The sequence below is a fragment of the Nuphar pumila genome, chromosome 1 (assembly GCF_984573655.1).
Source record: "Nuphar pumila chromosome 1, dmNupPumi1.hap1.1, whole genome shotgun sequence".
NCBI lineage: Eukaryota > Viridiplantae > Streptophyta > Magnoliopsida > Nymphaeales > Nymphaeaceae > Nuphar > Nuphar pumila.
In genome coordinates this window covers 25,931,256-25,947,402 of record NC_143249.1, presented here as the reverse complement: position 1 = coordinate 25,947,402, position 16,147 = coordinate 25,931,256, and the positions used below count along the sequence as shown (strand labels likewise).

The window sequence follows — 16,147 nt, the reverse complement described above, 5'->3', positions numbered from 1 at the left end:
ATATTTGGTTTTTGTGTCTATTTTAATCAACTTATTTCAACGTGTATCCTCAGTTTGGACTCATTAGAATTTTGGTGCCAACACTACAAGAAAGTGTGTTGTTAAGGCCACTCTTTAGCCGCGACCAAAAAGTCATCTTTAAAAACAAGGCAATAACAGCCCTACAAATGTTGCCTGTTATAGACGCAAGTCTTTGCTGTACCTACATACATGCGTATATATGTGTCTGTGAAAGTATTTATAGACTAGAGAGAGCACTTTCTCTATCATTTGCTACTGGTGATAATTTTTACATTTTTTGTTTTTCATGAAAATCTTTTGATTGTAAAAAAAAATAATGTTTTTATTGGTGCAAAAACTACACCTGTAAAAATATAAATTAAAAAAAAACTTTTGCCGATAATATTTATCATTGGCTATTTCAAAGACAATGGTGATGATATGTATCATCGGTTTTTTAATATATAAATGATGATAAATATCAGCATTTATATTAAATATAGTTAATTATATTTATTATCGAATTTAATTATTATAACTAATGATATTTATCATTGGTTATTTGAACATATATGAATTTTCAATGTATCTATGATGATAATTATCGTTGACTTTAATATCTACGACAATATTTATCATCAACTAAAAATAATATAGGCGATGATATTTATGGTCGGTTTTAACTTAGTCGATGATATTTGTTGTCGACTATTTGGATACATGAATTTTTAATATAAATATGATGATAATTATCATTGCCTTTAATAAAGAACCGATGATAAATATTGTTGTTGATATTAAATATAATTGATATTTATTGTTGAATTTAATTATTATAACCAACGATGTTTACACATATATTTTTTTAGTATCTCTATGATAATAATTATCATCAATTTTTAATATATAACAAGTGATATTTATTGTCGATTTTAAATAATATAGGCAACAATATTTATTATCGATTTTAATTAGTATAGTCGATGATATTTATCATCTGCTTTAAATAGTATCGGCGATGATATTTATCATCATATTTTACTAGTATAGTCGATGATAATTATTGTTACCTTTAATTACTATTATCGATGATATTCTAGAGTTGGCCGTTTTATACCGATTATATCAAATTATTGAATTTATTTTTGTAAAAAGGATGATAAATAAATATCATAAAAAATAATAATATAAATCATCATAGAAATTGATGTGATGATAATATTTATTATTGTTTATGTTATTGACTACCATAAATCATATATTGATGATGTGGTCAGCAATGACCTGACATGTCTTCTTGTAATGACTCTCCTGATAATCATGTCTTTTAACTGTTACCTTAGCATACTTTATAAAAAATATACATTCTTGAAATTAAATGTACCTCCTACTCAAGCTGCATTGAAACTTTGGGATTCGAACTTGCAACGTCCCAACACAAGGTGACATGCACTAACAGCTTCCACCGTTGGTCATCTTCTCTACATCTAATAAAAGAAATAAGTGCACCTCCAGCACCATACACAATTCAACGTCGGGAGAGAGAGAGAGAGAGAGAGAGAGAGAAATCTTGTTAAAACGTTTTGTCTTCCTTTTCAAACTCAAAAAAGAAGGCTGAGAATGGGACGAAAGAGTCCCCATGCCTTTCCCTTTTGAAAGGGACTCTACTTGTTGCACCCAAAATCTCGGAGAGCCTTGCAACGTGCCATAGGTATGGGACTTGGTGCGGTGCATGGGGTTGAAGAGACGTGTGCATGCCACTGATAGTGCCGTATGCCTGAGCTTGACACTGGGCTGTGCAAAGGGGTGTGGCGTGTGCACGGGTTGGTGCAACGCAGGTGCTGAAAAAGATGTGTGCATGTCACTGATTGCGTCATGTGCCTGAGCTTGGCACTAGACAGTGGAAGGAGTGTGTGACATGTGCACTGGCAAGGTGCAGTGCACATTCATAAGAGGCACGTGCATGCCACATATGGTGTCGTGTGCTGGAGTGGGGCACAGAGCTGTGCAAGGAGTGTGGCATGTGCTTGGTGTGGTGCAGTGCAGATGCGGCAACAGATGCATGGATGTGTGTGAAGTGCGGTGGAAGTGCCCCAAGAGTGATGGATTGGTTGGTTGCGGCGTGCATGAGGCAGTCGGGCCAACCCCGTGGCAAACAGGCCTTGCCCATGTGTGCAGAGTTTGGTGCACATGCATAACAGTGGTGTCGTGTGTTGCACAGACCATTGTCATGCGTTGTGCATGTGGCGTGCGAAGCACATCATGCGGTGGGCACGCAGTTGCGGTGAGCATGGTCAGAGCTTGGCATGTGCAGCAATGTGCGCAGTGTGGGCACAGTTGCGTGCACAATCTTTGAGGCGATAATCCAATGAGCATTTGAAGTTGTTTGGGGCCAAGATCGAAGATTCACCGTGTAAATGGACTATGGGGAACACGTGGGTGAAGGCGGATTTGAAGAATTCCGAAGTTGAGAAATTTATGGTTCTCCAAGTGTTATTCGGGTTCCTCTTGCTGGCAGGGGCCTGGCTCCTAAAACACCTATATAGGGGACCTCCTGTTTGAGCTGTTTGTCACATGTTGCAGCAGTTTGGCATAGGCACCCCCTATATCGCACGGGCAGCACTGGGAGTGCATGGGGGTGTCCGTGTGTAGTTCAAATCCCCCATGGGGCGTAGGCAAAGACCTTGGGTGCGTAGGCAGGCGGCCCTTGGTGCGGCGATGCGGTCCCAACCATGCCAAGTGGCATGGGGTTGTGCAAGAGAGTGCACAACGCCGGCGAACGAGTTTGGGTGGTGCTGTTCGCTATGGCAGATAATCATCAACTGGTCTGCGGACTGGGGGTCGAAAGATCTTGTCCCTTCTATGGTGAGGTTATGTTGGGGGCGTGCCCATGGGGCTGCTATCTGCTCCATGGCACGCGAGGCTAAGGCATCCGTGCGTTGTTGGCTCGGATGGTTGGGCTTGAGGAAAGGTGGCTTGCAATGATGGTTGGAGGCATGATATGCATCGGTAAAGGCTTTGGGATGCGTTATGCTCCCATGACCCGTGTTGGATGTTGGTTAAGTCGGTAGTGCTGCGAAGGTACGTTTCAGCCCTTGTCAACGTGCGCTTGCTTGTGGGAGTGGTAAGGCACGTTTGGCTTGGTGGTTGAAGGTGTTAGCCGGTATGGGACGGCTATGCACGTAAGTGGCTATCAGATGCACGATGGACCATGTTCGGAAGGATCTCTTGAAAAGAAGAGCTTGTTAAGTTGACGTTCCGCTGGGTAAGAAAGTTACGTGTGGGAAACACGTGCTGTGAGGCTGACTAGGTCGTGAGGCCTAGTGCCGCACGGGGCTTCCTTGGCTTGAAATGCGAAAAATTTGGCCTTGGAAAGTTAGCCCGTGACACTACTGGTGGAAGCGATTTATTGTCAACGTTCTGTGGAACCCCCAGGTGCTCCTAAAATAGGCTTTGCATGAAAATACATGCTCGGCTTGGTTCGACTTACTGAGAAATATATTACATATATTTTTATATGATTTTTTTTTAATAATTTTCTTTTTTTTCTTTAAACTTTAAAACAATGTATTTTTTCCTATAAACAAGCCAACTCGAACTTGGCTAAGCTCGCTACATGAATGAGCCACACTTCAAGCTCATTTTGTTTGGCTTGTTTACCAGCCCTAACCCTAATGGTCCCAACAGCATTTCGCTTTTTAGGGAATAAAAAAACATACTTTTATATTGTTGAAAAAGTGCTCATGTTAGAAAATTTGCATTTTTTTTTTTACAAAACTATAAACAATGCAACAACAACAACAACTACACCTTCATCCCAAAACAATTGGGGTCGGCGATATGAACCAACAAAGAAAATCATTCTGGGTCTTCCACATGAATCCTTTTCTTCCATTCATTTCCATCCAATGCCATGTCCTCGGTGAGGTTCAACGCATTCATATCCTTTCCTATCACCTCCATCCATGTCTTCCTAGGCCTACCCCGACCTCTTTTAACTAATATATTTTCCCATTTCTTCATCTTTTTAACTGGAGCATCATTAGGCCTTCGTCAAATATGTCCAAACCACCGTAAACGATTCTCTCTTGTCTTATTTTCAATGGGTGCAACGCCTACCGCATTGAAACTATAAAAGATGCATTTAAACAAAATCACATGTTTTATAACTCACGCCACTTCTTGCTTGCTCAGCTTCCCCTATGCATGGGATGTCAACTGATACGATTTTATCCGATTTTCAACGCAATCCTACTCGGTTAGTTGGATATGGTAAAGCCAAAGCCATATTATATTTGATTATGATCGGATTCATATAATTTTTTTTTAATTTTTTTTGGATTTCACGGATATCTGAATCAGATTGCATGTAAAAAATCGGATTTGGTACGAGCTTTTGACCATTGAAAGCTGTATCAAGATCTGAATCTGCTTAGCAATCATTCAATTAATCAGATCTGGTATCGGATACATCCAACTCGAATCCGAACCGTTTACATCCAAATGAATCAGACCACGGATTCGAACCCGAGACCGTTCGTTGGCCGACTGGGAGTCGGGCTGCCCACCGCACCACACGAGCCGGGCGGAAGAATACCGCGATATTCTTTCGGTGCCCCAGCCAGGTTTGGCGAAACACGTGACACGGCACGTGCGAGCCGCCCGGCCCGGTTCGCGGGCGGTCAACCGACTCAACCGTCAAGCCGAGCTCTCGGTCTCCCTCCCTCTGATGATAATCCCACGATCGGCGATCAACGTAGATTCCTCCCCTTGTCTCTATCCTTTCTTCTTCTTCTTCTCCGGATCTCCATTTGTTTTTATCCATCGGACTCCGTTGGTTCCCCTCGCTCTCACTATCCTCTTCTCTTTTTCACACGAAAGAAGAAGAAGAAGAAGAAGAAGCAGAGCAAGAGGACAAAAGGAAAATTCAGAAACCATATCTCACTCCCTCTCTGTACCATGTCAGGCTTCCTCCTGTGGAGAAGACTGAGAGATACCGCCAAGTCGAACCAGTTCGTCGCCGTCTCCCTGACGAGCCCCAGAGCGTACCCGCCCTCCTCCTGTTCCTCTCCCTCTTCGTCTTGTTCGCGTGAACTGCCTCCCTGCCTGCTCTTCTCCTATTCGCAGAGGTGTCACATCTCCACCAGGTTGAATTACCTGAACGTCGGTTCCTTCCAGAGGAAGGAAACGTCTCCGGGGTTCCAGGATCGGAACAAGTGGGAGGGCAGCAGGATCACGGCCGAGACGAGCTGCCCGCGATGCTCGAAGCAGATGGACGTTCTCTTCCACCGCCGGGATCGTGGGTTCCAGGCTGTCAATCTCTGCCCTAACTGCAAGACCGCCTACTACTTCCGCCCCTTCAAGCTCGGCCCTCTCCAGGGGAGCTTCGTCGAGATCGGCGGCGCCGCAGGGCGGGATCCCGAGCCCGATTCTGAATCTGGTGGACCCAGGGAAGACGATGGAGAGGAGAAAACGGCGACGAAGCTGAGGATCTCGTTCAGATCATCCGTCGGAGATCCGCCGGAGATTTGGCAGCCCCCCGGCAACGGGCTCGCGTTCCAGGTGCCGCCCAGCCCGCCTTTGCCTCCCGGCGTCAATGTGGTGCGGTCGGTCGGGAATGGCGGCGGAGGCGGGGCTTCCGGCGGGTCGAAGGAAGGTTGGGCCGGATCGAATTTGGGGAAGGATTTGCCCACGCCGAAGGAGATATGTAAGGGCCTCGACAAGTTCGTGGTCGGCCAGGAGCGTGCCAAAAAGGTACGCCCTTTTTTTTTCTCTTCCCTCTCTCTCTGGTTTGAAGAACTAAAAGCCCATCAAGCCAGAATTTTAGCTTTCGTACATGGTGTATGATTGTATGAATTGCACACAAGGATAAGGAAAACTTACTATTGTCTAATACTTAATGAGTGCCTTTTCCTCATCTGCGTGGAACATGGATTTTGTATTTCATGTTTTCACGAAGCAATACTCTCCACTCATGGATGGAACTGGGTTCAACTCCATAGTACCAAGTGTATTATTAATTGGACTATTTCATTGTGGAAAATGAAGCTTGATTATTGACATTTAATAACATCACGTCGAGTGTGTAAGTTCCAATATGAATGCTTTTGCTAACATGATTTTCCTTTTGTTATTTTAAGTCTATGTTGTTGATGTCAGCAAAAAAATATTTTACTGCGATTTCTTGGTCAAAAAATTAGATAATAAAGCACAATACATTCAACTTATCACTTTTCTCTTTTAATTATATCACATTTTTAATGCAGATTTATCAAGATTCTTTTTTTTTTGTTTTCCTTCAATTTTCCATATTTTATTTTTTCAGTCTACTCAAGATTTATCCAAGAAAAAAACAAATTTTTTTGAATAACCAAGATATTCCCTCGCTGAGAATATCCTGAGAACACTATTTGTGACACTGGTTTAAAACAGTAAGTCCTGTACCATTGGCTATTACGACTTCTCATGTTTAGCCTGTCTCAGCCGTTTGTGTAAATGCTTGGTGAAAGCTTCTTAATGCTAATACAAAATAATACATGTAATTCTTCTCTTCTTTGTGTACAGATCCTTTCTGTGGCCGTCTATAATCACTATAAGAGGATATACCATTCGTCATTTCAGAAAGGGTTAGTGAAACTATCCCTCCTGCAGCTCACACACTTCACATAGTTCACATTTGCAGAAATGGTTGATCAATTTATTTTGTAAATTGGTTGACTGAAGCTCTTATTGTTTTGTCATGCTTTTGTTCCTTTAGATGTAAAATATATATTAGTGTGTTGTATGCATGTGCTTGACGGTGGGGCATGTCATCTATTGGTTCCTGCAACCATCCTCTGATTTGCGCATTTGTTGATTTGTAATTCCAGTGCCGGAGTAGATTCTGAAAACACTGATGCTGAAGCTGATGATGATGATTTGGTGGAGCTTGAGAAGAGCAATGTACTTTTGATGGGTCCCACAGGCTCAGGTATTATGTGTTCTTATATTATGTAAAAAGTTGTAAATTTATTTATTTATTTATTTTTGTGCATTAAGTGGGGAGATGCTTGTGCATAACCAAATGGTAACAGTCCATGTTATTTGCTCCCAATGTTATTTGACATGGACCTATATATTTGTTTATTTTTTGCTGATGTTACTGCTTGTTGGCCTGTCTTACATGCTGCTATATTTCTTGTAAGGACAGGGAAGACATTGCTGGCAAAAACGTTGGCTCGATTTGTAAATGTGCCCTTTGTAATCGCAGATGCAACAACATTAACACAGGCAAGTCAATGTTTTTATTTTGTTTACTCAAGTATCTTCTTACTGAGGATTGAGATATTTGTGAGCATAAAATATTCAATGTTTCAACTACCTTTAATCTTATGTTCTTATTCTTCCACATAATGTGATCCTCTGAAGCTGAACCTTGTTTGAATGATGCTTTATGTATAAAGAGATGCAATCAACACCTCTTGTTCACCTAGCTCAAATGGCTTGCTATCACCGGCTCTGCATTTTCAAGCATGTTTCTGTGGCGACTTTCTTCCAGATAAACTTTTTTATGCCTTTCCTTCCATGTCCATTTTCCCCTTCTTGTACTTGTCAGCTTTGTGATAGAGCTCTATTCTTTTTCCCAGAAACTGATGCTTGATCCTCTCTCCTTAGAATCTCTTTAATTGACAGTGTTGCACTGGGCACTGGTTCTTTGTATACCTAGCAGCAGCATGCTCTACTGTCCTCCTGAAAATCAAGCCATCTCTTGGATGGTAACCAAAGGAAGGGTTACATTTATATGTTTCTGTTCCTGGTGATTGAACTGTGGGTGATATCTGTTTCAGAACCTATATGTTACATGTATCTTGATTTGTTTTTCTGCTTATCACTTTTACCCTATCTTTTTCCATGTTATATAATTCTTTTTTTTCATTGTCTTCCTTTCTCATCTCTTTATTAGTGTGTTTTTGGTGAATTCTTATCAGCACAGGTGACTCCTGAAGATTAGTGAAATTCTCATTTATAAATTAAGAAAATATATAACTGATGAGAATCATTCATTTCCCCATATAATTGGCCAATTTCTTGATGCTCCCTCTGGAAGTTCATACATTTAGTAATTTTTTGTGTGAATATTCGATGGAGGAGGACACTTGACAAAGGAAAAATTCTTTCAGATTCTAGATTTGCAGTTTTGATCAAATTTGGGTAATGCTGCTATAGTAGCTTAAGCTTGTCAAAATTCATCCATCTCATCTTTCTGAGCTTGTAATGATCACTCCTGCAGCTTCAGTGCTTCATTTGCTTTGCTATCATCTTGTTTTCCTAATGAAAATGTTTCAATTGTACTTTTTCATTGTTTTCTCCTTGCCTTCCTCCTTTTTCTGGAAAGAAGCTCAGTCAGTGTTTTTTAGTTATCCTTTCTTGTCCTAGGCTTGGTTACATGGTAGACAAATTTGAATCACATCTGCAGCTTGGATTCTGTTTATGCTATGCCTATCATACGTTGATTGATGTGGGCATAAATTTAACTGGATGTGTGGGTTGGTCCCTGGTCCCACAGGAAATAATTCTGCTCTTAGACACAGTAAAAAGGCTACTTCTTTTTTATCTGCTTTCTTGCTTTTAATGTGTTACCGCTTGCAGTTCTTGACATTACATGCATCTTTTTCCATGTTTGCATGATGAAGCTCTAGGTGCTTACATATTAGCCATAAACCATGAAGGTCTTGGATTATTCTGAACTGTCATCTGGAACTTGACATGGGTGTTTGTATTGGACATAGGTGCGAAGTGCTAGACACAGCGGGCCTTAAAGAATGAATATGTGAATACGAGAGAAAAATAGGAGAAAGAGAAGTAATTAAATTATGAATAAAGGAACCACTTCAAAAAAAGAGGAGACGACCTCAGTTCCCCCTCTCCTGTATGTGGCACCATGCAATTTAATGTGCATTAAGATTGGGAAACGAGGGGAGGGTTGGCTCTTCAATGGGATGACTCGGATGAGTGAGGGCTGACTATGGTAACAACAAAAGGGAGGGAGTCCTTGCGTCAACTTATTTTACCCCTTTCTCCTTGACTATCAACACCAAGAGAGCGAGAGAGAGAGAGAGAGAGAGAGAGAGAGAGAGAGAGAGAGAGAGAGAGAGAGAGAGAGAGAGAGAGAGAGAGAGAGAGAGAGAGAGAGAGAGAGAGAGAGAGAGAGAGAGAGTTTATATGTGCCTAGTTGGGGGCAAGGTTTTCTGACCTGGTTCGTCTTTTCAACATCTTCAGGTATGAAATGAGAGAAAATAGATTTTAAATAGGATAGACACAAAGTGCCTGATGCTAGACAATTTGTGTCGAAGACACTAAAAAATGTAAGAGACATGAAATTGGGTTCCATTTTTTTCGGATATGTTAAAAAACAGGCATTTTATGTTAAAAAATGAAGCATCCATGCAGTGTGCAGGAGTGTTGCTGTTGTTATTTGACACCGACACCTTGACCCTCTAGAAGTGTCAAGGTAACATAGATTCTGGAGTTTGAATTCAATCCCTGACAAGCCCTCCCATTTTAAAAAGAGAACATGAAATGAAGGAAACTGTTCATTGATTGATAATCATGTAATACTCGACAACCTAATTTTATTCTTGACCAAATATTTTTCCACTAATTGTACCTTGAGACTTTTCTTTAATTTTCTCTTTATTGCACTAACATGCAATTATCTTTGCTTGCAGGCAGGCTATGTCGGAGAGGATGTAGAATCGATACTGTACAAGTTGCTTACGGTATGGTTTTTGAACATTATTAGATGTAGTGTTCCTTCCCCAACACACACACACACACATACACACACACACACACACACACACAAACCATGCACCCCAACCTCACCTCCTTTTCCCCCGGCCCAATTTCGTTGTATTCTTGTTCAAAAAGGCTATAATAAACTTCGAATGCATGAGGTAACATGATTGCCATTCAGAGAGAAGATGGCACTTTCTGTTTTGCCCTAGGATGGGAGGGAGAGAAGAAGAAATAGAATATAGTATGTGAGGCATACTTTGTGAATGTTTATATAGCATTATTTGCAACCATGACCTTTTTTTTAGTGAACTATTGCAGCTTTTGATTTCCTAGCACTGATTTAATTTTTGTTCTTTTAGTCTGATGTCCAAAGATAATACCTTTGTCTTGCTAGGAATTTTCTTAAACCGTTTTAGATAGCTTTGGTCCTGCAGCTTAAAAGTTAAGCTGTTACGTGTCTGTTTTTTATTTTTGATACTTATGTTTCTATCTATGTTATCTTATAATAGGTTGCTGAGTTCAATGTTGCAGCAGCCCAGCAAGGCATGGTCTACATTGATGAAGTTGATAAGATAACTAAGAAGGTAGCTATTAGGCCTTAATTGATTCAATGAATTGATGCATTTCAGTTAAAATTCTGCAACAACTATTTATACTTTTTGTCCACTCCCTATGAGTGTAGGCCGAAAGCCTGAACATTAGCAGAGATGTTTCTGGTGAAGGTGTTCAACAGGCATTGCTTAAAATGCTAGAAGGAACCGTGAGTATTTGTTTTATGGCTGGTTTTTATTTCTGTTACTGATGCATTTGCTGGAATGTGGTTTATTCAAGACTCTTGTGAGCATTTTTATGAGCTGTATAATTCAATATTGTGTATGTTGCGTGTGTGTTTGTGGCCATTTACAAATGTTGGTTAAATTGAAGGAAATAAACTTTTAAGTTTTTTCTTATGCATGCCTATGTAATTATATTTTGTTGTTGAATATAGATATTATTTGTTTATGTTTATTGGTTTCTAGCATTTGTTCTGAAAACAATTTGCAATTATGAGTTGTGAAATACCATGAAAATTTCACTTGTATAGATGTACAAATAACACTGAATTCTCTTGCTTTAGAAACAAATCTTATCTTTAGCTTGTTAATAATTCTTTGGTTGCAAGCATACAATTGAGCGTGATGCATATGAATCTGCTATAAAATCACCAAATTGTGAATTGGGGATGGGAACATGTCCCAAAGAGAAGAGTCAGGCTGCTATAGTGCAATCTGTTGTCTGACAATATAAACTAAGCCAAGCTTAATCTTTGTTGTCCAGGCTAATGAGAAGGACCTGGCTTGACCTTGATAATTGATACTAGGCCTGAAATACCTAAAACTTGCAAGGCACAATAAGAACACTTGGAACAAATGTGCACAAAGGCACAATACATTCAAGAGAGCACAAATGCACAAAGGCATATAAAATATGAATCTTTATTGAAGAAGTGGAAGAGCTTTTGCTAAAAAGCTTAATGATTACAAAGGGGGAAGACCCCTATTTATAATACTAATAAAGAGACCTTGGAGGGGCCCAACGTCTATATGTGGGGCCCCAAGGCTATAAAAAGGAAAAAGATAAAAGAAAAATAAAAAAGAGAAAGAAAAGAAAGAAAAAATAAAGGAAAAAAAAATACAATCATATTCCAAGGGGAATATGCGTAAAATGTAGAAATGACAGTTTTACCCTTAAAGGGTATTACAAAAATTATATATATATATATATATATCTATGTATATGTATATGTATATATAGATACATATACATATATATAATATATAATATATATATATATATATATATGTATGTATGTATGTATCTATCTATATATATATATTTAGAATACATTTTAACAATTTGTACCCCTAATTAACTGCCAAATCTTTTGAGCCACCAGTTGAGATGAGACTTACCAATCTTTTGTTCCCTAGGGTTCTTTGTAATTCAACAATTTAATGGTTTTAGAGAGGAGTATTTTCATTGATCAAATGTGATGGAGTACAAATAATGCATAGCCAGATCCTGGGCCAAAAAGGGGACTTCAAGTAATGCATGGCCTCCCTCACTGGGCCATTCATGAACTGAGACTTCTTGCCCTTCTCATACATAAGCCTATTTCCTGCAATCTCTTGAAACCCATGTCAAATAGGTGCAGGTGCGGAGGGTGCGACACGGCAATTTCAAAAAGCTTTGGGTGAGGGGGGGTGGGGAATGCTTATATATATATATATATGTGTGTGTGTGTGTGTGTGTGTGTGTGTGTGTGTGTGTGTACAATATAGATAAAATTGAACTTGGTTGGGGTTAACAAAATCCACTTTTGGACAGAAATGGACCTCAATGTTGTTGACTTTGAAAAGACGTCATTCACGACTGGGCCTGGATCTCAAGACCCAATTCATTTTATTTATTTAAACACATGCTCATTAATGGCATGTTGTAATTTTAGTATATTATGTAATGGGTATTATCGCTGACCCCAATTGTTTTGGGATGAAGGCGTAGTTGTTGTTGTTGTATGTAATGGGTATTTTCGTACCCTAATTACTGTACATGTGTATACTTAATGTAAAGCAAAAACCACAGACCCTGTTGGGTTTTCTTCTGCAGCCATCAAAGCCTCTCTCTCCTCTCTCGTCGTTTTCTGACATGGTATCAGAGCAGGTTCCTCTCCAACGTCTTCTTCCAAGGTATTTCTCTTTTTCTTACTCTTTCTGAATCTCTTGAATCTCTAAGCCAACGTATTCTGCAGAATATCCCTTTCCAGTCAACATATTTTCTTTCTTTTCTGCATATTTTTCCTATTTCTAAAATCTGCATCTCTACTTCTAAAATCTGCATCTAATCTCTTTCTATTTCTAAAATCTGAATCTGCATCTATTTCTTACTCGTTATCCTCCTTATTCTTTTCATATCTAATCTTATACTGTTTGACGTGATTTCATTTTCTTTTCACATCATGTCCATATTGTTCCTCATTTTCTTCAGAAAAATAAGGTCAGATTTAGATTTGAGTAAAATATCAGATCCCTTTTCTTTTCGGGTTTCCTTTCTTTTTATTCCTCTTTGCATTTTTCGAAAAGAAAAACACATTACATTCAAATAACATGTTTCTGTTTTGTATTTCATTGACTGATCTTTATTCATATCAGTTTACTGCATAACCTCGGTTTCTGTCTCGTGTTGGTCTGCTAAAAAAAAAGGCAGCCGAGTTCTCTGGTTCTGACCTTTATTTCTGAATTTTATTTGTTGCTCTTTTACTTCCTTTGTTCTACTCCAGTCTTGTTTCTCATTCTGCCTTGCTTTCGCCTTTAATCGCCTATGAATTCTTTTTCTGTTTCTCAATCTGGCCTTTCTTCCAACTTTTTTAGCCAACTTGTATCTGAAAAACTGAACAACTATAATTTTCTCACCTGGAAAAGACAAATCATCCCATTTATAAGAAGTCAGGACCTTTTTGGATATCTAGATGACTCAGTTTCTGTTCCTCCAGAGTTCATATCACAAGATGGCAAGACTGGGGAGGGTGACACTTTCATTACTTTTGTTAGAAATCCATAATATATATCCTGGACGAAGTGAGATCAGGCTTTGGTTGCCTACATCACTTCCACCCTGGTCCAGGAGGTGCTTGTGGCAATCCCAGATGACTGCACAGATATGCAGTTATGGCATCACCTTGTTCAGGATGTATTCTCAAGTTTCTCAGGCTAGAGTTTTATTTTTAAAGAAAGAGTTTCAAATGCTGAGAAAGGACTCCATGATTGTCATGTAGTATTTAAACAAAATGAAAACTATCACAGATCAGTTGGCTATTGTGGGTTGCGCGGTCAGTGACAAAGATATGGTGCAATAAACTTTGAGCGGTTTGGGACCCGATTATCATATGATGGTTACTTCGTTGCTGTGTTTGCCAGACTTACGTACCTTTGAAGATCTTCGTGCTAAGCTCTTACAGTATAAAATGACTTTGAAATGATTCTCTGAAGGTAATCACAACCCCATTGGAGCACACAAGGTTCTTGCCACAAGAGTTAACTATAGTCGAGGACATGACATGTATGAATCTCGAGAAAGGGGAGGTCAAGAGCGGAATGGACAAGGAGCTCGTGGAATATTACCTACTCCCAGTATGCCTCCTAATTTGCAGAGGCAAAGAACAATACCTACCTGAAAGGGGGCACATAAAGGCAAATTGCTGGTTTAACTCACAAAATAGAGGAAGGCAATTGGAGACAAGAAGGGGAACAAATACATTGAAGAATAATGGAGAAGTCAAAGAACTGTTATTATCTGCCTTGACTGAATTGAATATCAGTGCAGCCACTCATGTCACTGGTGATGCTGGTAAGCTCCTAAATCTTGTTCCTTATGTTGGTAAAAATAGTATAGTCACTGGAGATGGGTCTCACCACCATATTTTGCACATTGAAAATTCTGTAATTCCTATGTCCACCTCTTCTCTTGCTCTTTCAAATGTCATTTATGCTCCTAATATCAAGAAAAATATCATTTTTGTCTCTAAGCTTGTAGATGACATTAATGCTTCAGTTGAGTTTACTCATTTTTCTGTTTGTGTTAAGGACCTTCACACGAGGGAAATGTTCGTTGAAGGAAAACGTCAAAGGAATATGTATGTGTTCCAAGAGAATCCTTCCTCTTGTATTTAACCTGTTGACTCTATCTTGAAGCTCACATCATTATCTTCAGTTCCTCTTGACAGTGTTTTTAATCTTTTTGAATGTATTGAGCCAAATCTTTGGCATGGTCATCTGGGTCATTGTAGTAGTCACTTTATTGATAAGCTTGTTTCAATTTATCTTATTCTCAAGTCAAGTCTGAATTTAAGTGTCGATAATAAAAAATGTTCTAGTTGTCTTCAGTGTAAGAGTCATGTTCTTCCATTTCATTCCATTAATAAAAGAGCTTCAAGACCATTTGAAATTATATGTTCTGATGTTTGGGGTCCGACTCCAGTTCCTTCAATGTCTGACACTAGATATTATCTCATTTTTGTTGACAGCTATTCTCGATATACATGGATCTTCTTTATGAAAAGTAAATCTGAAACCTTCAAGTTATTTCAGAATTTTCATTCCTTTGTTCAAAATCAATTCTCTGAGAATATCATTTGTTTCCAATGTGATGGAGGGGGTGAATTCTCTTCAAATGACTATTAGTTTCCTCCAGAGTCCAGACAAATGAGATAAGTAGGCAGGTGTCTTGCCCTCATACACCTCAACAGAATGGGATTGCTGAACAGAAGAATCGTCATATTGTCGAGAGTGTAATGAGCATGATGCATGATAGTAATCTTCCAGTTACCTTCTGGACAGAGGCTTTTCATACAACAATATATGTCATAAATCGATTGCCCATGAACATCTTGGAAAATAAATCACCCTATTTCTCTTTGCATGGTATGCATCCAAACTATCACGATTTGCGTGTATTTGGATGTGTATGTTATGTTCATGTTGACAATTCAATGCAACACAAGTTTAAGGATAAGGCCTTAAAGTGCAAATTTGTTGGGTACACTGATGATTACAAAGACTACAGATTCTATGATCCCGTGAGCAAGCGCATCAAAATATCCAGAAATGTTGTGTTTGACGAATCAAATTTTGGTCATAATGCTAACACTCCTCCAGAAATTGAAGTTTATCATCTTTGGTTGAACTCGGATCTCTTTTCTAATATTGATGATGTTTGTTCTTCTGAATGTAATCAAAGAGATGAGAGAAACGTATCTACTGTTGCACAAAGAACTCAGGAAAGTAGGATTTCTGAACCACTGTCGGCCCCCGAAAGGTATAAAGGCATTGTTTACTCTAGACGTGAGAAGGAGATACCTCTCAGCATTAATCAGGAGCAGAATTCTCCTTCTGTTTCCATTCAATCACCTGTTCACAGAAGGTCTACCCGATCTCGACATCCAATTGATAGGTGGGTTAGTTATGAGAACTTTACGATGGATTTTCAACTCTTCTTAGCCTCTTTGGGCAAGGAAGATCAACCCACAACATTTTATCAAGCAATAAATTCTAAGAGATGGATTGAATCCATGAACGAAGAAATGAAGGCTCTTCATAAATGTGGCACTTGGGATATTGTTCCCAGACTATACAATCGAAATGTGGTTGGGTCAAAGTAGGTGTACAAGATAAAGTATAAGCCATATGGTACTATCGAGCAATATAAGGCTAGGGTGGTTGCCAAAGGCTTCACGCAGGAGCAAGGACAAGACTATGATGAGACCTTCAGTCCAGTCGTGAAAATGGACACTATCTGCATCATACTATCATTGGCTGTTGAACATCAGTGGACT

At 39.3% G+C, this 16,147-nt stretch overlaps 1 protein-coding gene across 2 annotated transcripts in view; it reads left to right on the top strand.

The window, feature by feature from the left end:
- Positions 1 to 4,325: 4,325 nt before the first annotated feature.
- LOC149848437 (CLP protease regulatory subunit CLPX1, mitochondrial-like) overlaps positions 4,326 to 16,147 on the top strand; it is a 59,818-nt gene continuing 47,996 nt past the window's right edge. For both annotated transcript variants that reach the window (XM_089995430.1, XM_089995422.1), the window contains exons 1-7: positions 4,326 to 5,754; positions 6,565 to 6,626; positions 6,870 to 6,970; positions 7,190 to 7,273; positions 9,712 to 9,758; positions 10,287 to 10,361; positions 10,460 to 10,537. In XM_089995430.1, the coding sequence (XP_089851556.1) occupies positions 4,504 to 5,754; positions 6,565 to 6,626; positions 6,870 to 6,970; positions 7,190 to 7,273; positions 9,712 to 9,758; positions 10,287 to 10,361; positions 10,460 to 10,537 (1,698 nt within the window). In that variant the 5' untranslated portion in view covers positions 4,326 to 4,503. The remainder of the gene's footprint in view (positions 5,755 to 6,564; positions 6,627 to 6,869; positions 6,971 to 7,189; positions 7,274 to 9,711; positions 9,759 to 10,286; positions 10,362 to 10,459; positions 10,538 to 16,147) is intronic.